The sequence below is a fragment of the Vicugna pacos genome, chromosome 1, assembly GCF_048564905.1.
Source record: "Vicugna pacos chromosome 1, VicPac4, whole genome shotgun sequence".
Taxonomy (NCBI): Eukaryota; Metazoa; Chordata; class Mammalia; order Artiodactyla; family Camelidae; genus Vicugna; species Vicugna pacos.
In genome coordinates this window covers 62,644,558-62,669,150 of record NC_132987.1, presented here as the reverse complement: position 1 = coordinate 62,669,150, position 24,593 = coordinate 62,644,558, and the positions used below count along the sequence as shown (strand labels likewise).

The 24,593-nt window shown below is 39.3% G+C and overlaps 3 protein-coding genes across 3 annotated transcripts in view; all 3 read right to left on the bottom strand.

The window, feature by feature from the left end:
* Positions 1-3,760, bottom strand: part of PCYT1A (phosphate cytidylyltransferase 1A, choline) — a 42,903-nt gene extending 39,143 nt beyond the window's left edge. The window contains exon 1 of the mRNA XM_072963576.1: positions 3,697-3,760. The gene's annotated coding sequence lies outside the window, so the exon portion shown is untranslated. The remainder of the gene's footprint in view (positions 1-3,696) is intronic.
* Positions 402-12,849, bottom strand: DYNLT2B (dynein light chain Tctex-type 2B). The gene is made up of 5 exons (XM_006201072.4): positions 12,671-12,849; positions 9,753-9,886; positions 6,322-6,391; positions 3,697-3,760; positions 402-549 (listed from the first exon to the last, which is right to left on the bottom strand). Exons 1-5 carry the CDS (start codon positions 12,775-12,777, stop codon positions 502-504), a joined length of 423 nt encoding a protein of 140 aa, XP_006201134.1. The 5' UTR covers positions 12,778-12,849; the 3' UTR covers positions 402-501.
* Positions 12,850-16,768: 3,919 nt separating this feature from the next.
* TM4SF19 (transmembrane 4 L six family member 19) lies at positions 16,769-24,082 on the bottom strand. The gene is made up of 5 exons (XM_006200919.4): positions 23,966-24,082; positions 19,850-20,051; positions 19,376-19,453; positions 17,451-17,620; positions 16,769-17,211 (listed from the first exon to the last, which is right to left on the bottom strand). The coding sequence occupies exons 2-5, from the start codon at positions 20,027-20,029 to the stop codon at positions 17,031-17,033; spliced, it is 609 nt and encodes a 202-aa protein (XP_006200981.3). The 5' UTR covers positions 20,030-20,051; positions 23,966-24,082; the 3' UTR covers positions 16,769-17,030.
* Positions 24,083-24,593: the final 511 nt, after the last annotated feature.

Here is a 24,593-nt window from a genome sequence, read left to right as displayed (position 1 = left end):
TCAGTGTTATTTATAATAATGAAAAATTAGAAATAACCAGTCCCTCAATAAGGAGATGGCAAAAATAACCAATGTTATATAACCTGAAGGAATAAATACAACTATTAAATTATGCTTATGAAAATTAGAATGCAAACAAAATTATGACATAAAACTGCACATGACATTATGAGAAGTGAAAAATCAGGTTACAAAAGTATATATGTGATTTTTTTTTAAACACTGCAAATTAAAAAAAACAAAACACTGGTACAAAATATACCAAAATATTTACAGTTGGTTATGTTTGAACAATTGAATTAAAGATTTTCCCGACTTTTTTTCTACCTTCCAAATGTAATAACATAGTATTAAAAAAATCAAAACATTAAAATATAAGGACTAAAACTCAACAGACTCAGTTGCCAAACTGCCAACTTTTCTTTATTTTGTCAAAATATTTGACAAGATAAAAAAGTTCATATTTCTTCATGGTCATATCTTTTTCCAGCTTTCAAAGATTTAATAGTAGAAACAGCCAAATGCCGCTACAACACAGAATAAACTGTCCTAAAAAAGACCAAAAACAAACAAACAGAAACAGACACACAAATCCAGAATGTTAGTACTAATGAAGGACTAAGGGCAGCACAGACCTGAAATTAATATCACCTAGATCTTTGCCAATTTTTAATCATGAAGATTTTCTTTTTCAAGAAACATATTTTTCAGAGTATACCTATAAAGTTACTTGCCTCAGGGTAGCTACAAAATTGCTTGCTAAAAGGGTAGGATGGGGGGTGGAAAGGGACAGACTGGAAGTTCAAAATTTGTAGATACTGACAGGTATATATAGAATAGATAAACAAGATTATACTGTATAGCACAGGGAAATATATACAAAATCTAGTGCTAGCTCACGGTGAAAAAGTATGCAACAATGAATATATGAATGCTCATGTATAACTGAAAAATTGTGTTCTACACTGGAAACTGACATAACATTGTAAACTGACTATAACTGAATAAAAAAAAGGTAAAAAAAAAAAAGGTAGGATGGGTAAAGAATTACAGTCTCTGAATGCAGAAATAAAATGCAAACTAATGAACTATGTAATGTTTACCCATGAAATAAGTATTCCGATTTTCCCTGACTTACAAAAAAAATAATATAATGTATAAAAATCCTTTTGAGTTTCTCGGAGTAAATGCATTACCCAATCCAAGGATATTATTGTATCACAGATAATAAAAATACAGCACCTTGTTATAAATTCTGGATAAGGACAAATGATGTCTGGTTTTTTGTTCTTAACTGATAAAATTCATTTATCCATCTTTTAGCTCAGAATCTCAAAATGTTTTCCAGATCCTAATAAAACTTATTGAAACACTTTTTAGGTACTTATTACAAGAATTCCAACTGCCTCAGCAACTCCCAACCCACCAACCTCACCTCCAGCCTGGCAGTGATGGGAGAAAATATAAATTCAAGTACCTGATTACTAACCAAAGAAAATTCTTTGGTTAACCCAGTTCCCTGGCTTTTTTGATAGGATAACTGTGAGCTGTGTTCTAAAACTGTGCTATCTGTGGTCAGGGACCTACTTTTTGTTTGTTTGAATTTCCAATCCCTCATGAACTGATATTTTCATAAAATACAATAAAATTAATAACTGAGAAAATGAAATAAAAAAGAAACATACAAATACAGCTTAAACTTTTCATTAGATTCAATGGACATAAAATTACTTTGTCAAATGCCCATGAGAGTTTCTAAACCCTTACACCCAATTTATGTACTTATCTTGTTGAAGACTTGTAACAGTTTGTGGACTGGCACTGGTCTATGGACCCCGCTTTGACTGGCACTGCTTTTTTTTTTTAAGTTATTTTAAAGACATCTTTAACTTTATTTTTTTCTTTCTCTTTGGCAGAGGGAGGTTATTAGGTTTATTTATTTGTTTGGAGATACTGGGGATTGAACCCAGGACCTTGTGCATGCTAAGCAGGCACTCTACCACTAAGCTATACCCTCCTCACCCTGATTGGCATTGTTCTTACAGTGCCACCCGGAGTTCTCCATCCGGATTGAGCCCTGGTTATCCACAGCAGTTATCAGCTCAATAGTACATGCTTTTCTCTCCCCTCTCTTATTTCCTCATCTAGTAGTGGTCCTTCCTGGGATCTTCTCCCAAATAAACAAAGTACTTTAAGCTCTGAAAATGAAACCTAAATAAACACTCAATAAACTGAACTAAAGACACAGTAGATTAAGTCAGCAATCTAGACCCATCTCTCAAAAATGATTTTTAGACACCTCCTCTACCAACACTGTGTTCTAAAACGTGATCCTGATCTTTACTGATAACTAAAATTTTAAATTGCATATTTGTTAATCTGAGTATTGTCTAGCCTCTACTGGTTTATAAGCTCTCAACCAGCAGAAAACATGACTGTCTTAGTCATCATTTTATTCCTAGCAATAAAGGAATTGAATTATGGGTTATCCCTACTTTTCAAATGTAATAACAGATTATAACAAAATCAAGACATTAAAATATAAGACTAGTACAGAAGCTGGCACATAACAGGAGCTCAAAATTATTTGTTGAATGAATGAATTGTATTGTATAAGGACTCAGGGAAATACACGTTTTTAACTCCAAAATAATCAGGGAAAACCACCACCTTAGCTTGCCCCTACCCCAAGAGAGCTGATAAATGAAGATTTACGTAGTACTTACCACTGTTCAGCCTTGATCCCTAGGGCAGTCGAGCATAAAATAAAACTTTAGTAGGACTATAGAATTTTAGAGCTAAAAGGTACCTTAAGATCATCTACACAAGCAGCTTCCAAAGCTGGCAGTAAGTCATATAAGGAACTTCTTTAAAAATTCAGATTCATGGATCCAACCCCTAGTTTATTTGATCAGAATCTATTGAGAAGGGCCCTGGCATCTATACTGTAAACAAGTTCCTCAAATTATTCTTAAGCAGCCACGGTCAGTCTTTGGGAAAATCTAGTGCAGCTTCCTACTGTTACTGATACAATCTAAGAAATTTTCAGTGATTTACCTAAAGTCATTTAATTAGAAAGTTAAAGAACTAGAAGTGGAACCTCTCTCCTAATTCACTCAATCTAGTTCTTTTCTACTATTCTATACTTTAATTCTGTCTTTACTAATTCACAACCTGGGAGCATTTGGATAGAAGATGGAATCATTTTTGAAAGCAAATGTAAAATAACACATGATTAAAACACATAAAGCATTCATGTCAATAACTTACCAATGTTTAAATGAAACCTCTTTTTTAAAATTCTTATTTTTATTTAGTTTTGAGAAATAGCTTTAAGATAATTTTATTACTGAAAGAAAATTACCTCTGTTCATGGAACCCCTGCCACCCAGATTTCTTTGCAGCTTAGCAAAGTGCTATCCATCTGGTAGCACTAAATAAACTATGCTATTCCCACATTCAAACTGACGAAGAGTTACATCATCTATACACATAAAAGTCTCCTGGCCTATAAGCAACACACTAAGTTTCTGCTGTAATAACGCAAAGAAACAGTAAAATCATCTCACCCAGAAGGAGTTTCAGACAAACATCTAAAACAAAAGTATCCTCACATCTTCACAAATATTAGGTGATTTGATTTGGAATGCCCAGGTGCCCTTAAGAAAGGGAGAAAAAGTTTCCAAATAGACTCACATTCATGAAAATATCATGAGTGCAGTTGTCAGTGTCAGCATCCCAGAAACAGCGAGCAGCCATGCTAAAAAGTCAAAAAATAAAGAATTATGAATAACGTAACAAGGGTCTGAACTACATATATCTACCATAAGCAAAAGTTTTCCTTGATACATTTTTATACATCAGTGCTTCCAAATACTTTCACAGGATGAAACACAGAAAATCATATTTGTGCAGAGTATAGTAGGTAAACCAGAAGGAACTACAGTCACAGATAAGGCTGCTTGCGGCTGGAGGTGACCAGCCCAGGGGCCTAACAGCCTCAGACTCTGACTGGCTGCCTGATACCTTGAAGTTTTTGGTAAGTTTGGGTTAGAAGCTCTGTTATAGATTATTTCAGGTAAGATATCTGTATGTGACTTTTAGAGGAAATAATACGTAAGACTTATGATTCAAGGCTTAATTCCTGCACAAAAATATGAGAAGGTGGGTCTGGAAAGGACAACGAATTATTTTATCTAGCCTGATAATTTCATACAGTTCTAGGAAAAAGAGGGATAAACTCTGAATTAGAATTCAATCTTCTAAATAATTCTAAATCCAGTATTATCTCTACAGGATACTATGAAATTCTATAGGACAAACAACCTAATTTCTTCAGCAAATAAATGACAAGGTAAAAAAGAGAAAGACAGAGAGAGAAAAGAGGAAGTGAAATGATAAGTTAAAAGAAATTTAAGAGATGTATCAACCAAATGCAATGTATGGATTTTGCCTGGATCCTGACTTGAACAAATTGTAAAAAGAAAAATTACATACATATATACACACAGAAAAACACACATATACATACATGCACATGTACATATGAGACAATTGAGGATATTTAAAAGCTAATTGAATATTTTACAATATTAAGGATTTTCAATATTTAGATGTGATATTTTATTATGTTAAAAAGGGCCCTTACATCTTAGAGATAGAGAGTATTGTATTTACAGATGAAATGGTATCATGACTGAAATCTGCTTTAAATAATCTAGTTGGGCAGGGAGAATGGACAGAGGTGTAAATGAAACAACATGGGTATGTGTTGATAACCTTTAAAGCTAAATGACAGACACGTGGGAGTTCCTTAGCCCCTGCACTTTCCTATATGCTTGAAATTTTAGATGACAGAAGTTTTAAAAGGAGGTGGCAGAGGCCTTGTATGCCATGCTTTAGAACCTGGCCTGATCACATTTAACAAAGTCAGTCAGGACAAGTTTGGGGAGTTTTTATTTTACAGGGTTTGAAATAAACTCTACAGAGTTTAAGAAAAGAAAGTGTGGTGTACTTCTGGGAGATTAGTCTGGTATATGCATTGTGGAGGAGACAGATCAGAGTCTGGACGTGCTGATAAGGGGCTGCTAAGTCACCCCAGCGTCCAGGTTACAGTACATGCAACGAGAGAGTAATAGCTATGTAAGATAAAAGAGGACTCTACGCTTTTAAGCCTGAGTCAATGGAACCTTGGTAATACTGCAGGAGACAGAGAAATGAAGATGACAGACTGATTTGAAAGGAAGGGAAAAGAATTTAGAACTCTATTTAATCACATTGAATCTGAGGTGGCAGGACAGTAAAGTATTTCTTAGTGTCTCTGTGGTGAGGAAATCTCCTGAAGCCTTTTGACCAGATGGTAGAGGGCTCCATGGTGGAGAGTCCTGCACTGGGAGTCAGAAGCCTGGGCTCTGTCCAGTGGCCCTGACACCAGCCAGATCCATAATTTGGGGCAAATCATACTCAACTTCATAAGTGTCATCATAAAACAAGGGGACTGGACACCAGCAAAAATCTGTAGTCCCTTCCAAATCTAACATTCTGTAGTGAAAATTCTCAGTGATAGTATCTACAAGGTATTTTTTAAAATTCATTCAGCAAATATTTTTGTACTTTCTTACAAAAATACTAGACTAGGCACTGTTTACAAAGGGAAACAGGAGATTAACACTTGGGCATAGGAAAAGACAGGAAATAGAGATTTTTGAACTTGCCAATAGGGGAATGACAGTTTGAGGTCATGAGAATGAATGAGCTCATTGAAAAAGCAGAGAGAAAAGCAGAAGAATAAGAAGTGAGCCTTGAAGAAAGCTCACAGCTGGGGACATAGGGGAGAAAGAGGAATCAGTGAAGGAGAGAATAATCAGTTAGAAAAACAGAAGAGAAACAAGTTAGATAACTGATACCAGGGCCAAAAAAAAGAGTGAATTTTAAAAAACAGAAGTCCAGGGCAGTAACAAGAGCTATGAAAACTGTCTCTCAGTCAATTTTAAAGAAATTAATTTAGGAGAATGGTAGGACCAAAAACCAGGCAACAAAGAATAAGGGAGAAAACATATATACATAATCCTACACTCTCTTTGGGTGTATATATACATAAACCCTAAAAGACGTCTCAGCCTACAGATTCTTTGAAAAGTGAGCTACCCCATGGAGCTCCCCCCATCACTGCTCAGGACCAGGATCGCTTCTGTTCACAGCTGCATTTGATTATACTGTCCTTTCTTCTCACTCTTGCAATCTTAGTGAGTTGTCAAGAGGATGAAGACCCAATAAGAAACATGTAAAAATAAAAACAAGAAAGAAAAATCAACTACTCACAATACTCCTTCCCCTCTTTGTTCTCCAATCACTACTTGCACCACCATTTTATATCGGTCAAATCCCATTTCTGGAAAGAAAAAAGAAAGTTATCTATAAGAAAATATATGGTAAAATTACTTAATGAAGGCAAATTTGCTTAGAAAGGAACATAAGCATTCAGTCTACAAGCACTTACTAAGTATGATTATAAGCTTGGGAGTCAGAGAGACTTGAGGACAAATTCTAACCATAAGCTTAGTAAGTATGTAATTTTAGACAAATTATTTAACTTTTCAGTTTAAGTCTCCCTCATCTGTTAAATGGGAATATCACTACCTTCCTCCCAGGGGTGTTGTGAGGTTAGATGAGATAAGCTTCCTCCTGTCTCTACCCATTTCTCTTCTGTAGTAGTCTCTCAATAGGTCTTAGCTTCCTTCCTTTCTCCCCTACTCTAAGTCAGGTACTGACCTAGGCCCTCAAGATAAAGAGATAAATAAGACACTCTTCTTGCCTTAAAGACTCATAGTAGTTGGGAAGGCAAACATGACAAATAAAAAGAAAATGCAATGTACTAATAATTCAAAGAGTGGCATGGATAAGGTACATCAGGAGCACAAAGCTGAGAGGCTTCTCCCTTTGGGCAATGGGGAAGGGATGGTCAGAAAAGACTTCTTGGAGGATGTGATACAGTGAGCTGAGTTCTGAAAGATGAGTGGGAATTTACCAGGTGGACAACGTCTCTCCATTCTATGGAAAGGGATTTAGCATATGCAGAGATATAGAGGCATGGGATCTTTAGAAAACTGCAAGCTGTTCAATAAGATAGAAAATAAACCATAAGATTCTGGAGTATACTGGGGTGGCCTAGCACAATTCAGCTGCTTCCCCAGAAACTTTGCTGCTGAAACAACAAAATCCTGAAAATTCTCACCAACACCAAATTTAGGGGACAGAAAACTGAATGGGCATCTTTATCTTCCTTCTTTACTGACCAAGGAAAAGTGGAAACAATTTGTTTTTAAGTGAAATACGCAAAGTTGAAACAGAGTCAACTCTCTCTGAGAATAAAAGCTCCAGGATTATACAGCAAATTAGGCAAACAATCTGAACACTATAGGTACCCTCCCATCTGGGACATGAACCCTAATCTAGGACACTTAACAAAATCTCAGAAGACAGAGCCCAAGTTATTTTTTAAAAATCAATGCACACAGCTCAGCTGAGCTTCCTTCTATTTCTACCCGTTCCTCTCCCTCTATTTCTCATACCCATACTTTAGAAATGTGACTAGAATATTAAATACACAGCCCTTAAAACATAATTCTGAGGGAAAAATAAAATAGTCGCAGATACAGCAGGAGGAGAGTTAAAAAAAAAATCACCCACATATCAGAGCAAAATGAAAAGAGGCTGAGTGGCAATATGCAAAGGTTCAACAGCAAAAACAAACCAAAGAATGACAAGAAAAGAAATGAACTGTTTAAAAGACAAAAAAACTCAACCTAGGAGGTAATACAAATCAAGGAACAAAGAGAAATTTCTCACAACTGATTCACAATACAGAACAACATAAGCTCACAAATTCAATAAAATAAGAACTCAATCAGATTATAAAACAACAGAAAGATAAAAGGAAGATTATAGCCCAAGGAAACAAACTGAATACTCACTTTATATCAGTGCAGAACTAATAAATTAAAAATGGCAAGAGACAGGACAGATACACATGAAAACTGAATTACTGGCCTAAAGTAATCACAAGTATATGTCAAAGAAAAAGGAAGAAATTAAGGCAGAGGAAAGCTAATAGATATGGAAGACAAAAGATGATTCAACACATCAACATTTGGTGTATTAAAGAAGATAATCTAACAAATGGAATTGAAATGTATTTAGAGATAAAAGAAAATTACCCTGCTATGGAAAAAACAAAATCCACAGATATAAAATGCTCAACACTAAGCCATATCCTGGAAAAGCTACTGAGCCTCAAGGTAAGGATAGGATTCTTTATGCAGAGAATATCAGAACAGCCTCAGTTTTCTCCACAGTAACATTCGATGCAAGAAGACAGTGTAGCAATGTGTCTATAAGATCTTCCAAGAAAAAAAATTACCTCAAAGTACTATATTCCATCCAAAATATATTCTGGTTTAAAGGCATGTCTGGTTCTCAAACATGAAAGAATCCAGGGAATATAGCATTTCCGAGCCCTTCCTGCAAAAACTTACAACAAAATCAGGTAAGAATTGAACCAGAAAAAAGAACTCAGCAATGGAAATAGGATGGTGAAAGGACTAAATAGTGAGCAATCACTCCATTTAAATACCGAATGAATGCTATAACATTATGGGAAACAGTTTATAGTATACCATGGCTTTTAAAGTATGCATTTATCTGTACATATACATAGGAAAGAGGTCTGATAAGATGTTTACCCAGTATTAATGATTCTTTATGGCTATTGCCATTTGGAGTGATTTTTCTAATTTTATTTATTTTTCTACACTTAAAATTTTTTTATAATGAGCATTTTTTTCCTTTTTTTTTTTTTAAGTGGAGAAAGGTTTATTGCAGGGCGAAGCAAGGAGAACAGGTGGCTTGTGCTCAAAAACCCCAACCTCTGAGCATTTTTTTTAAACAGTTAATTTTCATTAAAAATCTGAAGACAAAAATACTAATATATTAACAGTTTGGGTGATGGAAATAGATTTGTTATTTCTTATTTATACTTCTCTATGTTTTTTATTTCTAAAGTTTAAAACATATTAATAAAAATAAGAAAATACACCAAAATATTAAATAGTAACTATCATGGGTATTAGAATTTTATGTAATTTTTTAAAAATTATGTGTATTGTCCAGGTTTATTACAATGAAAATGTATTACTACTAAAGACATTTCTTCCCTCATAAAAGATATCTTTTAAAAGGGGTAGATAGAAAGAAAGGACTTTTCAGATGGCATAGCATTATTAATAAAAGAGAAAGAACAGGGAGGAAAAGCACGAGATTAGCTCTGCTGACGTAGAGTGCGGCAGGATGGAGTGTTAAGTAGGGCAAGTAGTTAAGGATTTGGCTGGAGAGATGGACTGAGGTCAGACCACAAGGGTACGGAATGGCAGGTAGAGGATTTGATATATTGGTAGGAAAAACCACTAAAAATTATGAGGGAAAAGAGTCTGTACTTCCTGGTCTTTCTGCACACTGAGATTTCTTGGATAGTAGTTCAGTACAATGTTTTATTTCACACCTTCACCTTTTCCCACCATCTACAGAAACCTACATGAGTAAAAGTTATCAAATAATTGAGAAGACTAGACACTGAAGAGAAATTTGTGTTTGCTAGAATCCACAGCTTATGTCCTTTGTTTAAAAACAAAGGAGACAAATGAGTAAAATTGGATGTCTGAAGGGAACAAGTTATTTCCAATTATCACCACTATTACCTTTTAATTTATCTTTAATATTTTCTGATAAACGTTTTGTGAGCTGAGGCATTTCTTCTGGAGAGTATTCAGCATTTGCCAGTTCTTGCTTGAGTACAGCATGGATACAGTCTTTAACCACAGAGGGTCTGAACCTAAATGAAAGTATGAAACATCTAATTGGTGACTCTAAAACCATAATTGACCTTCACAGCTCAACTTCCCCCAGTTTTTTGTCATTAAAACTATATAATCCTTCTTTTTTTCATGTTTTTTATTATAAAAGTAGTAAAAACAAATAAAGAAAACAAGTCATATTCCAAATTTTTATCTCCAGCCTGGACCTCTCCCCTGAACTTCAGACCACACATTCCAACCCATATTCCATCTGGATGTCTAGTAGGCAACTCAAATGCAATACACCCAACACTGAGCTTCTGATCACATCCTCTCCCCAAAACTAGGTCCTCATCTCAGTCAATGGTAACTCCATTCTGCCAGTTGCTTAAGCCAAAAGCCTTGGTGTCAGGTTGGCTGGCTTTCTCTCTCACTGCCCACATCCCATTCATAAGCAAATCTTGTAAGTTCTACCTTCAAAATAATCTAAAATTCACTCTCACCACCCCACTATGACCACCTTGCTCCAAGCTACCATTACTTCTTGCCTGGATTTCAATGGCCTAACAAGTCTCTCTGTGTCTGTCTTTGCCCCTGAATCCTGTTCTCAACACAGCAACTAGACTGGTGATATTAAAATATGTTGTTAGATCATTACACTCCTCTGTTGAAAATACCTCAAATATTTCCCATTTTAGAGTAAAAGCAACATTCTAATTGTGACTTACAAGGTCTCATATGATCTACCCTACCAAACTCTGTTACCTTGTTTTCTACTGTTTTGCCCCTAGTTCTCTCCACTCAGGCCACACTGGCATTCCCTGTGTGCTTTGACTACATCAGGAATGCAAACCTCAGTGCTTCTGCACTTGCTGTTAACCTTGGCCTGAAGTTCAATTCCTCTCTTTATATGCATAGTTAACTCCTTCGCTTCTCTCAAGTTTTTATTCAAAAGTCACTTTCCCTAGCTACCTTCTCTAAAATGCTAAACCACCCTCCTACCACATCACTTTATCTCACCTTTTCCTGGTACTTATCACTATTTGATACACTATATGGTTCACTTATGTATTTATCTTGTTTATTGTCCTTCTACCCAGCTAGAACATAGGCTCCACAGGGGCAGAGATTTTTTAACCTGTTTTGTTCACTGTTACATCCCCGTTTCCTAGAACAGCATCCAGTACACAGTAGACAATATTTTTTGAAAAAATGAATTACTGAATAAACGAAGACAGACTAAAAAAGTCTCCCCAAATTTCACCACCCTAACACTACTACTAGCTTTTTAGTTGTATCTATTACATATTAAAACACTAGGTTCCTTTTCTGGACTATATATTCTATAGGTTGATTTGTCTATCATGTGCCAAGTTACCAGAATGTTTAAAGTTGTGAGCTTATAATGTGGCTTAATATTTGGTAGTATTAGTGGTCCCTTATTATTTTTTAACAGTATTTTCTTTGGTCTCTTGCCTGCTTATTCTCACAGGTGAACTTCAGAATCATGGACAAATTTCCCAGGATTTGATCTGTTCAAAATGTGGTCTTCCTGTTAACAAATGTACTACTTCTGGCTCTTCCCTTAAGCTGTTTCCACTCTCAGTAAAATATTAAAAGTTTTCTTCAAACAAGTCACAAATAATCTCGAAGGACTATTCCTACAAAATATGTATTTGTTGTTAATCTTGTTCTGTTTTACAAGAGAAACACAGATGAATGGTATTCTATGTATTTACAATTTTCAACCAAGATAACTGAACACACCTTTTTTTATGTCCCTTCTACCCACTAGAAAACTGCTACATGAAATTTTCTATCGCAGTATAACCAAAGTTCCTGGATTCCAGTACTTGCTCAGCATTTGATTCAGGAACCTGGTTTCAAATACCAGAGGAGGAGCTTGGAAAAATCTTTTTTTAATTAATTTAATTTCTTAAAATCTTGTGAAAGTGAAGTTAGTGATGGATCCTACAGCCCTGTCTGATTGTCCTCTGCACTAGACTGTGTGCCTTAATTCTGGGAAGGTATTGGGGTAGCTGGCCTCTGGATACTGCCTGGGTAAGACTGTACATACAGGGCCTGTGCCCTGTAGAGGACGAGTAAGCGCATTCTGCCACACGTAGGCTGAGTGGCATTTGATGCAAGCCGCTTGATTTCTGCCCCTCTATTCCATTCATCTCAATTCCTCTGTGTTCACTTCCTGGATCTCTAGAGTCAACCATCCCCAAGGAGCTAGTCTAAGGCACTCCTCTCGCGGTAACACCACCACTGCAGGTCGTGAGCTCTGCTACCCGCTGCAGCAGGAAGCCCAAGGAGGACAGCGCCCCTCCCTCCCGGCTCGCCCCACCGTTTCTGGCCCGTCCCTCCTTTCCCAGCCCGCCCCTTCCCTCTCGATTGTCCTCCACCCCCAGCCCAGGCCGCCTCCCTGGCCCGCCCCTCCTCCCCTATCCCCGCCCCGCCCTTCCCTGCCAAGTCCTTCCCTCCCTCCTCAGCCCACTCCTCTGCCTCTAACCCCGCCCCACTCCTCCATCCCAGCCCTGTTCCTCTGTCGTTAACCCTGTCCCGCCTCTCCCTCCCAGCCCCGCCCCTCCCTCCCAGCCCCGCCCTTCCCTCCCAGCCCCGCCCTTCCCTCCCAGCCCCCGCCCCTCCATCTCTAACCCTGCCCGCCCCTTCCCTCCCCAGGGCGCCCCGCCCCTCCCCGCCCCACCCCACCGGCCCCTAGCGCGCTCCTTCCCTATCCCCAGGTTAGTAGGCGAGCTCTGCCCGCAGGAAGCGGCAGTTTCTCAGGTCGCCCACGCCACAGCCCGTCCGCTACCCGCCTTTGCTGGAAAATGGGCCGCAGAATATAGGTATTCTCGGACTCCCCAGGGTTCTTCTCAGTATCGGGCAACCCATCGACCGCCGAGAAGGACGCCGTGACCGACATGGCCTAAGCTTCTTGGCCCCTCGCGAAGAAGGCTTAGCCCGCGGGGGAAGCACGGACCTGGGAAACCGTCGCCAGGGCGACTGGGCCGCCCAAGGCCCTGACGTGACGCGGCCGCGCGCTCTGCGCCGTGCGGCCCGCCCTTTTCCGGGGCTCTCACCCCCCCCCTACGCCCCCACGCGCCTGCGCACGCGCTCCTGGACCGGAACTGGCCAAGCCAGAGTGACCATAAGTAGGTGAAAACTGATTTGTTTCTGGTTTACAAAGTACTTCAACAGGCGTCAGCTCTTATTAACGTGCTGCAACCGTAGGAAGTTGGCAGGGAACCTGAGGCCCATAGAGGCCCAAGGATACACAGGTAGTGAGCGGCAGTGGAACTGAGCTGTACTTCGCTGGAGTTCTTGGTGACCCTCTGTGTTCTCCGCTTCTTACTTGTTAAAAAAAAAAAAAGCTTTAGTCTTCTAGGCGGCTGGAGTTCCAAAGAATAGACTCAAGCAGTTAATGATTAGAAAACTGGAAAAGCAAGAGAAAAGGAAAAGCAGTCAAGCAAGAAAAGTAATAATTTAAATAGTAGTTATAGGACTCCTCTTTTCTTAAGTTATTTTTACAGAAAGGAGCACCCCACCACGTGGAAACTGCTGACCACAAACACATAGACCTAGGCTGGAGCCAGAGAGTTGAATGAGATTCCTGAAACTTCACCATATCACCACCACATCACTAACCAATCAGAAGAATGTCCAGAAGCTGATCAGGCACCCTGTGACTCTGACTCCTACTGTCTCTCTGAAAGCCATTGGGGAATTTGGATCTTTTGAGAACTAGCTGCCCATTCTGTTTGCTTGGTGCCCTGCAATATACACTGTACTTACCTTCACCGCAAGCTTGCCAGCTTCAAAAACTAAGAAAATTAATTCCCCCAATATCTATCCTGACCAAAGATCCCCAAGTGGGAGAGAGGGAGGTTCTCTGCTTTCCAGATTCCACATTGAAGCAGCTGTGGCATCACAGTTCTCCAGCAAAACCCTCTTGTGCCTCCCCTCTGTGTTTCTGAGTGTCTGCTGGGAAAACACTTCCTTCCCTCTTTGCTGGGCTATTTAAAGAATCAGTTCAGATACAACTGAAGCCTTCCTTTATGTATCATAAATCCTCTCTTTAGAGGTTCCGTGTTCCTCAGAGCTCTCATTACACCCTGTGTGGACCTCTAACATGGCCCTTACCATATGACATTTAAATTATCGGTAGATTTGTTTCCCTAACCTGACCATGAGCTTTTCAAGGACAGGGCAGGGTCTAAGGGCAAGGACCATATCTTGGTCATTTTTGAATTCACAGTGTACGGCAGTGCCGAGGGTCCTCAGTATATACCACTTACTGAACTGAACTGAACACTAATGGAAAGAACAATGGCGGATTAGTCAGCTCAGGCTACCATAACAAAATCCCACAGACTGGGTGGCTTAAACAACAGAAATTTATTTTCTTGAGGCTGGAAATCCAAAATCAAGGTGCCAAACAGGTTGGTTTCTACTGAAGCTTCTCTCCCTGGCTTGCAGTTGGTTACCTTCTGATTGTGTCCTCACATGGCCTTTTCCTCTGTGCTCCCGTGGAGAGGGAGAGCTGGTATCTCAATCTCCCACCCTCATCTATTAGCATGCAGTAAATAATCACAAATACTCATTTCTATCTCTAGACTCCCTGGTCTGTTCCATAAATTTGTCTGTCCGTTTAATGTACCACACTGTTACAATTACTGTAGCTTTATATTTGGTTTCATTATCTAGCAGAGTTAGTCCCACCTACTGCCTGCTTCTTCAGAAATCCCACCTTACCTCTTGGCTCTCTTAGATTGTTCATTTCTCATGTAAGCTTTAGAACTAGCTTATCTAATGCCATACCCTTTTCCACCAAATCTCATTGGTGATTTTATTAATCATGTTAAATTTATAAACAAAAATAACAAGAAAAGAGAAAAAACTAAAAATAAAAAAAGAAGGAAAAAACAAAAAATAAGAACAAAAATGAAAAAAATGTATAGATTAGCTTAAGGGCATTTACATTTTATGATGTTTAACTCTTCCTATCCAAGTTCATAATAAGCTGTTATGTTTGTTCAAGTTTATTTTATGTCCTTCAGCAATATTGTAAAGTTTTCCTCAGTAAGTATTTTAACTCGTTATATTTTAACTAGGTTTTTTTCTTCTTTGTTTCTAATGTAAATAGGATTTCCCCATCTCCATATCTATTAACTGCTTGTTTGTGTATATGAAGATTTTTTTGTTCCATGTATTTATTTTGTACCCATACAACTTATGTAATTCTCTTGTTTGTAATATAATTAATTTGGGTTCTCTACATGTGTAATCATATTGCCTGCATACAATATCTTTACCTCCTTTCCAATTTTATATCTATAAATTTCCTTTTGAACACTTGCTTGGGCTAATACCTTAAGAACAATATTAAATGGTAATAATGATGGTGAGTGTCATTGTCTTATTTGCAACTCTAATGAAATTGTTTCTAGTATTCCTTCATTAAGCATGATGCTGACTTTTGGGTTGAGATACATGTGTTGTATTAAGACAAGGAGGTACCCATCTTTTCTCATTTTATTAAGAGTTTTATCAAGAATTTATGTTGAATTTTATCAAATACCTTTTCAGCATTTATGAAGAAAATCATAGGATTTTCCCTTTTTAAATCTATTAATATAGGTGAATAAATGTTCTAAAACTTAATCATGCTTTTATTTATTCTGGAAACACATCCTACTTTTTTTTTGAGGTATAACTGACATATAACATTGTATTAGTTTCAGGTGTACAACATAATGATTCAATATTTGTATCTATTGCAAAATGATCACCACAATAACATCTGTCACTATATATAGTTACAAAATATTTTTTCTTGTGATAAGGACTTTTAAGATCTCTTAGCAACTTTCAAATGTACAATACAATATTATTAACTATAGTCACCATTTGGACATTACATCCCCAGGAATTAACTATTTTATAACTGGAAGTTTGTGCCTTTTGACCCCCTTCACCCATTTCTCTCACCCCCTCCACCCCCTGCCTCTGGCAACCAGCAGTCTTCCCTGTATCTATGAACTTAGTCTTGTTGTTTTAAATTCCACATTAAGCGAGATCATACGATATTTGTCTTTCTCTGCCTGACTCATTTCACTTAGTATAACGCCCTCAAGGTCCATCCATGTTGTGTGTGTGTGTGTCTGTGTGTATACCACATCTTCTTTATCCATTCATCCACTGATGGATGCTTAGGTTGTTTCCATAGCTTAGCTATTGAAAATAATGCTGCACTGAATGTGAGGGTACAGATATCTTTTAGAATTAGTGTTTCTGTTTTGTTCAGCTAAATACCCAGAAGTGGAATTGCTGGATCATATGGTAGTTCTTTTTTAATTTTTTGAGGAACCTCCGTTTGTTTACCACAGTGGTTCCACCAATTTATTTTCCCACCAACAGTGCACATGGGTTTCATTATCTCCACATCCTCACCAGCATTCTTGCCTGTTATTTCTTGCCTTTTTGATAATAGCCATTCTAACAGGTATAAGATGATACCTTACTGTGGTTTTGATTTGCATTTCCCTGATGATTAGTGATGCTGAGCATCTTTTCCTGTACTTGTTTTCTCAACCTCTTCTTATAAGGATGCCAGTCTTACCAGATTAGGGTCCCACCCTTATGACTCCATTTAACCTTAATTAGCTCCTTAAAGGTCCTATCTCCAAAGTCACATTGGGGATTGAGGTCCAACCTATGAATCTGGAGGGCACACAGTTCAGTCCATAAAGACTAGTGAACTTGAATTTAGCAGGTAGCTGCTCAGGTACTGACTTTACCTGAACCTATTTGAGTGCTTTTAGACAGCAAGTCCAGTATTCTCTGGGAGCCTTGACTTCATCTGTAACGTGTGGTCAATTTCATGAGGCTGTTGAGAGGATGAAACAAGATCATGACTGGAGGACATTTTATGGATTATAAGTTCCTAAACAATAATATTGACTTAATTAATTATTCTATTACTATATCACCTTGCAGTTTACAGTGTGACTTAAAATGCATTGTATCATTCAACACACATGGAGGAAATTATTATTGTTATGATTACCACATGATTACCTAAAAGGGAAGTTTGTTTGTAACTCATACCCACTACTGGCAGAAAGGATTCAAGGCAGCTAATGATGAAAACACTCATATATGAGAGGACATTACCTGTCACTTCTCACACAGGCTGCAGAAAAGGCCCAGGAAGCTGTTGATGAAATGAATGACCACCAGGAGAATCTGGAGGAGGCTGATGCACAGAAGGGCGGAGAAGAAGCATACGTGCCAAACAACAGCTTTAGAAGGCTCCAGGCAGACAGAGTTCCACAGTGAATGGTCATAGAGATAATTCCTATCCTCAAAAATAAGGAGACCAGGGGTTGAGGAATAAGTAAGAAAAGCCCCACCAACCTCAGTAGAAAACTGGGTTGTCCCTCAGCTCAGGTTGTAGCACTAGACTTTTGAGAGTGACTACTGTTGCTGCATTTTTAATCTTCTGAGCAACAGAGAAGCAAGATGATAGAATGTGTGGCCATTGGTGTGTCTTTCTCTCTCTGAAGAGAATGCAAATCCAAATTTCTATCCATTTACCTGGTATGCAGGTCCTTGAATGGGTAACCATACTTCCAAGCCTGTGTCTGATTGAAGGATGAGACATCAAACATGCAAAAGGGACCATCTTTCAGAGCTACTCCAGAATTGATAAAGCAAATCAAGGCTCCAAGCAAAGCCAGGCCACTTGACAACAGAACAGTAAGCATCTGCAGATGGACAGATGAAACAGTGAGCCTGAGATGGGATCGTGGCTAAGTAACTGTTGGGGCGATCTGGCCAAGTCTAACTTCTCTGGTGCTCAGGCTTTCCCCATCATGGGGATAATCCAACCCACAGCACCTCCTATAAAGCAGAACCAGGGTAGGGTTGGCTGATGAGGGGTTGGCTGGGTAGAGCCAGGAAGGGATGGAGAGAAGGGCAGAGAAGGGGGAAACACTGGCACCTGGACCCGGCAGCAGGCTCAGCCTGATTCAGCAGGCTCTTCTGAGCATCTCAGCAGATTGGCATCAATAACTTTTACAGACTGCAGCCTTTCAGCCTCTGCATTAAACGGTGGTATTTGTTGTTGCAAGCCCACCTCTGAACTTTTTATGGGAAATCTGTATTTTTTCCAAAATTCCAAGTTGCCATCCCTAACTTCTCTCTTTCTCAAATCAAGCATGAAAAGAAAGAAGAGAGGAATGGGGGAAGGGAGGAAGGAAGGAAGGAAGGAAGGGAGGAAGGGAGAAAGAGAAAGAGACAGAGAAATTACAGTCAACTCTGAAATGATTCCAGTTCTGTCACTGTACTTTTCTAGTCTGTACACCATTCACTTCCCTCCCAAAATATAACAATGTGTTTATTTCTTGGCAGGATTCTAACTTCCAAATTGGTCTCTTTCTCAGGATACTAGATTTTTTTCTCTCCTTCCTAAAGAACACATATTTTTAAAATTTAAATAAAACATATACATATGTATATATAGTTAGTATACAGAATCATAGAGTCATTTCCCACTGATGTCAAGCTGGTTTGGAACTTGGGAAGGGCCACAGAAACGAGCATAGAAAGTATTAACTCTAAGTTAAAAGATTCAGGATGAATTAGTCTGAGGTAAGCCTAGGACAGTGGTACTCAGAATGTGGTCCCTGTCCTAGGAATATCATATCACTTGAAACTTAATTAGAAACGCAAATTTTCCCACCCCAGACCTACTAAGTCAGAAAATCTAGGGGTGGAGCCCAGCAATCTGTGTTTTAACAAACCCTGCAGGGACTCTGATGCACGCACGTAAGTCTAAGAACCACTTGCTTAGGGGAAAACTAGACGTTGACAGAGAACAGAGAGTGAATGAAATGTGTGGGTGTTTTTATTTAATTCTTTAACATACGATTCTGAATCAGTGGGGTTCCCAACATGTGGGCTGCAGATATCAAAGCAGGCTGCAGAGTTACAGTAAGGAGGCCACAAATTTCATGTGTCTGGGACTGAATGAGCAATATATTTTATACATTTATGTACTGAGATTTTTATCAAATATATAGATGCTGCTATAATTAATAAAATGCAAATTTACTCTGGGCCTCAGTTAAATGGAGAGGTTAGACTAGAATCTAGTTATTACATGATCTCTGGAGAAACTTCCAGCTCTAAGAAAAATTAAGCAAAGGAGCCAGGAAATTTTCTATCAGTGACACATGACTCATACCCATATTGTTCAATAAGCTAAAACTAACAATAAGAACCTCACATCTGTGTTTATGTTTATAGTTCATTAAGCACTTACTCCCTTGACTTGATCTTGTTCACTCATATTTTTATAGATAAGGACCTGAAGTTGAGAAAACTTGCCCAAGAGTTTAGAGTTTCTGAAGGGTATGGTCAGGATCTGACTTCAAACCCTAAGACTGAAATTTCCTCTTTACCATTCCGTCTCTAAAGTAATAGAATGTGGGGACATTTTAGGTATTAGAAGTGCTTACGCTTCGGCAGGGCCCACTCTTACTGAAGCAGCCATATCTCCAGCCCATCAAGGAGATGAGGGTAGCTGCAGTGAGGACCTGGGTGAAGAGAGAAGAGGGTTAAGAAGAGATAGGGTTATTTACATTTCTAGCTGCCATCTATGGCAGTTGAAATAGAGTGGTTGGATACTCCACATGGACTTAATTATCCTATCTTTCCCAGAGGGTTTGGCTTTGCCTAGCAGGACAATTTTGGATAACTAGCTTGATGTGACTCTGTGGATGACAATGTTCATACCCAGCCTGCCTAGTCCAAAATTCAGTAACCTTTGACCAGACTTCCTAGAGTCTTCTATAGAAGACTGCTGCTATAGACGCAGGATCAGCTTGTTCAAACTTTTCTATGAGGAATCAAAACAGTCCCCACTCTGAGCTCACTGCTCCACCCCTGAGGGGCACTTTGGGAGTTCACACCCAGTGAACCCAGACACTTACCATGAGGCCTCCTCCCCAGAGCCCAGAGCCCAGCATGGCATGCCTGCCAATGAGGCCCCTCAACAGGTAGGTCACATCCCAGTTAGGAAAGAGGAGCACTGTGTTGGCTGCAGCAGCAAACAGGGCTGTAGTCCCAAGGCTCAGCCCCAGGATGCGGGAGCAGGTCCGTGAGCATGCCATTGTGCGGGGAGAGGATACAGTCCTGGAACCAATGGAAGGAGGGTCATGTTCGCTTTGTGGACACTGTGAGCTGTGGGTAGAGGAACCCCTGGAGCATAGGGTCGGGTAGAGGAAATAGACAACAGACCCTGTCATTTCCCAGGGTCAGATCAAGAAGAGCCAAGGAACTCGCTTAAAAACTCTACCTCTTACAAATATTCCCTAGTGGATTGGATTTACCCTATTTTCCACCAACCTCCACTCACTCACACGCACACACATCCCGTCCTCATCCCATCATAATTTGCTTGCACCTCTATTACCAGCAGATTATTTCTATTTGATACAGAAAAACTAAATATTAAAGATGTCATCTTCTTGCTTTAAAAGATGTCATTTTAAAGATGTCCACTGTCACCACTTCCATTCAGCATTGTACAGGAGGCCTTATCCAGTATAAGAAAATAAAAAGCAGCAAAAGCCACAGATATGAAAGAAAGAAGTAATAATTGCCATTATTCATAGGTAACATGATCATCTGCATAGAAAATTGTAAGGAATCTATCAAAAAGTTACTAGAACTAATGAGTGAGTATAGCAAGTTTATTGAATTAAAAATATACAAAAATGTTATTGTATTTCTATATATAAGCAATAATAAGTTATAAAAATAAAAAATAATTTACAATAGCATATAAATAAAAATAGTTATGGACAAATTTAACAAATTATGTGCAAGACATGTACACTAAAAATTATAAACCATTGCTGAGAAAAAGTTAAAGAAGAACTAAAGAAACAGAGTGACATACCATGTTTATGGATCAAAAGGCTCAATATCATTAACATGTCAGTTCTCTCTAAAGCGAAGCACAGATTCAATGCAATCTCAGTCAAAATCCTAGCAGGGTTTTGTTTAGAAATTGGCAAGCTGAATCCTAATTTATATTAAAATGCAAAGGACCTAGATTAGCCAAAACATTTTGAAAAAAAAAGGAACAAAGTTGGAGGACTTACATTATGTGATTTTAAGACATTATAAAGCTATAGTAATCAAGACAGTGAAGAAATGGTGTATACAAACATACAGACAACTAGAACAGACTAGAGAATTCAGAAATAGATCTACATGCATATGATCAAGTGATTTTTGAAAAAGATGTTATTTTAGTGGGAAAAGGATAGTCTCTTCAATAAATGACACTGGAACAATCCATATGCAAAACAAAAATATATACTTTGCCTATTGCTACAAACCATATTCAATAATTAACAATAAATTAATAATTAACATAGACTTAAACCTAATAAAATTTTTAGAAAAAAACAAAGGAGAAAATCATTGGAATCTTAGATATAGATTGATTAGATAGAACACAAAACGTACAACCTATAAAAAGTGATAAATTAAACTACTTCAAAATTAAAATTTTTTCTCTTCAAAAGACAGCATTAAGAAGATGAAGAGACAAACCACAGGCTGGGAGAAAATATTCACAATATATATTTTATCAATATGTATGTGACTGTGAATATGTATACATCTGACAAAGGACTTGTATCCAGAATACATAAAGAACTCTTAGAACTCTACCATGAGAAGACAAGCAATTTGATTTTTAAAATGGGAAAAAAGGGGGAGGGTATAGCTCAAGTGGTAGAGTGCATGCTTAGCATGCATGAAGTCCTGGGTTCAATCCCCAGTACTTCCTCTAAGAATAAATAAATAAGTAAAACTAATTACCTCCCCCCACCAAAAAAAAAATAATAATAATTAAAATGGGAAAAGGATTTAAACAGACATCTCACACACACACAAAACATCTCACACACACACAAAAAAGATACATGGATGACAACTAAGACTAAGAAAAGACATTCAACATCACTAATATAGGGAAATGCAAATTAAAACCAAAGTAGGATCCTACTACACACCAACTGGAATTGTTAGTTAAAAAGCTGGACTATCCCAAGTATTGTTGAGAACATGGAATAACTAGAACTCTCGCAGATAGATGGTGAGAATTCAAGTAGTACAGCCTCTTTGGAAATAAAAACTTGATTAGCCTAGGGATTTTTATCTATCCAGACTACAGCTTATACAGGGACCTGTGTCAGATACAGCTTTCAGTGGGCGATTTGGTGGGGGGAGGGGGGAGTGTATGCTCCTGCCCACCCCCATTCCGCATTCCTGCATCCCTTGGTGATCTTTACTTCCCCAAATCTCAGAGTCCAAACTCATCTCTGCTGCTCCTCCTAGCAGGGAACTTCCTGCTGCAATTGCTAATATTTTAGTGGCATTAGTGGCCTTCACTCTGTTCCCTCTCCACAGGGTATTTGCTCTCTAAGCCATGTTTCTCACAGTGAATAAAATAACTTATCCCTGATGAAAGGAAGTTCAGATCTCTGAGGAGGGGGCACACGGAAAAGCTGGGGGTAGGATATGGAGGACGGTGGCTCTTACACCAAGGATGGAATGGTAGGCACCAGGGATCAGGAGGGATGGTGTGTTCCTTCTCCTGCCCTCCTTCAGTGCCCCACCACAGAAGCCTCCTTTCTTGAAGTAGGTCTCCGATGATACTGATATGGTACTGACTGCCCTCTCCTCAGGTCCTCAGGGTGAGGAGCCTGCCCTGCTGTTGGGAGGCAGGGTACCTGTGTGATAAATATCCTCCCCACAGCGTGTGATGCAGCCTCCCTTCCCAGAATGTCCAGCCACTGAATGCAGGGCTCTCAGCGTGTGTCTCCATGCTGGGGTGAATTAACCAATCCAAGGTGTTGGCAAGTAACAACTTTAACCCACACTCCTCCCAGATGACAAGTGTGTGGTCGGGCTTTGAATTACTCTAGACGGCCCGCTAGGAAAAGCTTTTGTTCAGGAATGCCTTCAGAGGACTTTGAATCATTCTACCTGTGAGTAAAGGCCTGTCTAGACATAGATCACCAACATGAACCCCTCTGACGATCTCCTCCATGGAAATTTTTCCTATCAAGAAAGAGTTTTAGAAGGGAAATTTAAAAATATGAGCATGCAGAGAGAAAATGAAGCAGTTGAGCATGGCCTTTAGGAGGAATAGTGTTCAGAGAATCCTGACTGTCCTGCTCACATTCTACTAAAAGCACTTGCTGTGCTGCTCCATCCCGAACGGCTGTGGCTCAGTTTGAATTTCACTTCCTCTCCCTGACTTTGTTCACCTGGAAATCATACCCACTCTGAGAAATGTTTCCATAAATGTGAGCCAGGAGATTCGCAGAGAGTTTGGCTAATGCGATATCGGAAGAGACAGGCAGGATCATAAGGTAAAACCTTACAACCAGGCTCTAGGGGAGGCCCTGTTCTAACCTGGGATCCTGGCTGGGTAAAGAAACCATTAGCTACATGTCTCGGCAACAGTTTAAGTGATCTGCTAAGTCACATGGAGGAAGAGACTGCAAATCCTGTGTCTCTCTACCTCACTCATCACCTAGCCAGGCTTTTATCATTTTTTCATCAGTCATACATTTATTAAGTGACCACTGTCTGCCAGGCAGTATTCACTCTGGTGAATCAGAGACAGCCTCTTCTCTTGAGGAACTTAAATTCTGGTGGGGAGACTAACCAAAGAATAAGCAAGTGACAAGAACTGTCCAACTGAAGGTGTGATGGAAGCACCCAGAGGACTGCCTAATCCTGCTTGCAGAAGCAAGGCAGAGCCTCCTGGAGGAAGTGTTGTCCAAGCTAAAACTTGACAACAAGGCATTAGACAGGCAGTGCTGGGAAAGGAAAAGTATTCTAAGCATGTGTAAGGACCTGGAGTTGACAGACTGAAGCAGAGAGAAATTAAACAAACTGAAGTCACATAGCTGCTCAGTGCCTGAGCCAGGTCTCCTTTGAGTTGGAAGTTTGTGCTCTGAACTGCTAGGCTAAACTATTCCCTGGCCTTCCCTTCACTGGGCCCTTTCATTTCTGCTTACCTGCATCCAGTGGCAAGAATCAGGGTGGAAGAGAAAGAATGTGGAGAATGGCTCCGTGTTCAGAGTGGGCCCGTACTCCTGTGGCCCCAGCTGGGATTCCTGCAGGGCTGGACCAGAGGCTCCTCTGTCAGGACTGCTCGGGAGGGCCAGGGAGGCGCTGTATATATGTGGAGGTCACCCGGGTGTGTGTGTGTGTGTGCATGTGTGCCCCCACACCGCTGCCTACAGGCTTCCATGGAAGGAGCTTTCCTCTACCTAGAGAGCCCTCTCCTGATGACCCATCCTCTGCTCATTTTCATGTGACCCAAAAGAAGGAACCAGGAGGCATGGCCTCGTGAGCTAAAATGCCTTAATGAGTCAGAGGATGCACCCGTGAGAAATACCCTATCTTCCTTCCTTTCCCAAGCAGCAACACTTTTTCAAATACTTGCAGCCCATATCTGTTTCACTCACTGCAAAATTTGGGCTCTTTGGAAAAACAGTGCTGAGCAGAGTGGCTATCAGTTTTCCTTATCACCTTCCTTACTTTGCTCTTAGCTGTGGTTCCTTTACTAGCCTTCTAATTTTTTGTTCACACTTCAGGCCATCATCTTCTTGTACCACAGTCACACCACATTGCTGAGCATTT

Excerpts from the sequence above, each read along its gene's own strand:
- DYNLT2B (XM_006201072.4), bottom strand. The coding sequence starts at position 12,777 with ATGTCGGTCACGGCGTCCTTCTCGGCGGTCGATGGGTTGCCCGATACT. Across the intron at positions 9,887-12,670 it reads CGGCCCATTTTCCAGCAAAG|GTTCAGACCCTCTGTGGTTA; the intron begins GCGGGTAGCGGA and ends ACTTTCATTTAG. Across the intron at positions 6,392-9,752 it reads TATTAAAGATAAATTAAAAG|AAATGGGATTTGACCGATAT; the intron begins GTAATAGTGGTG and ends TTTTCTTTCCAG.
- TM4SF19 (XM_006200919.4), bottom strand. The coding sequence starts at position 20,029 with ATGGCATGCTCACGGACCTGCTCCCGCATCCTGGGGCTGAGCCTTGGG. Across the intron at positions 19,454-19,849 it reads TCTGGGGAGGAGGCCTCATG|GTCCTCACTGCAGCTACCCT; the intron begins GTAAGTGTCTGG and ends CTCTTCACCCAG. Across the intron at positions 17,621-19,375 it reads AGAGTGGGCCCTGCCGAAGC|ATGCTTACTGTTCTGTTGTC; the intron begins GTAAGCACTTCT and ends GTCCATCTGCAG.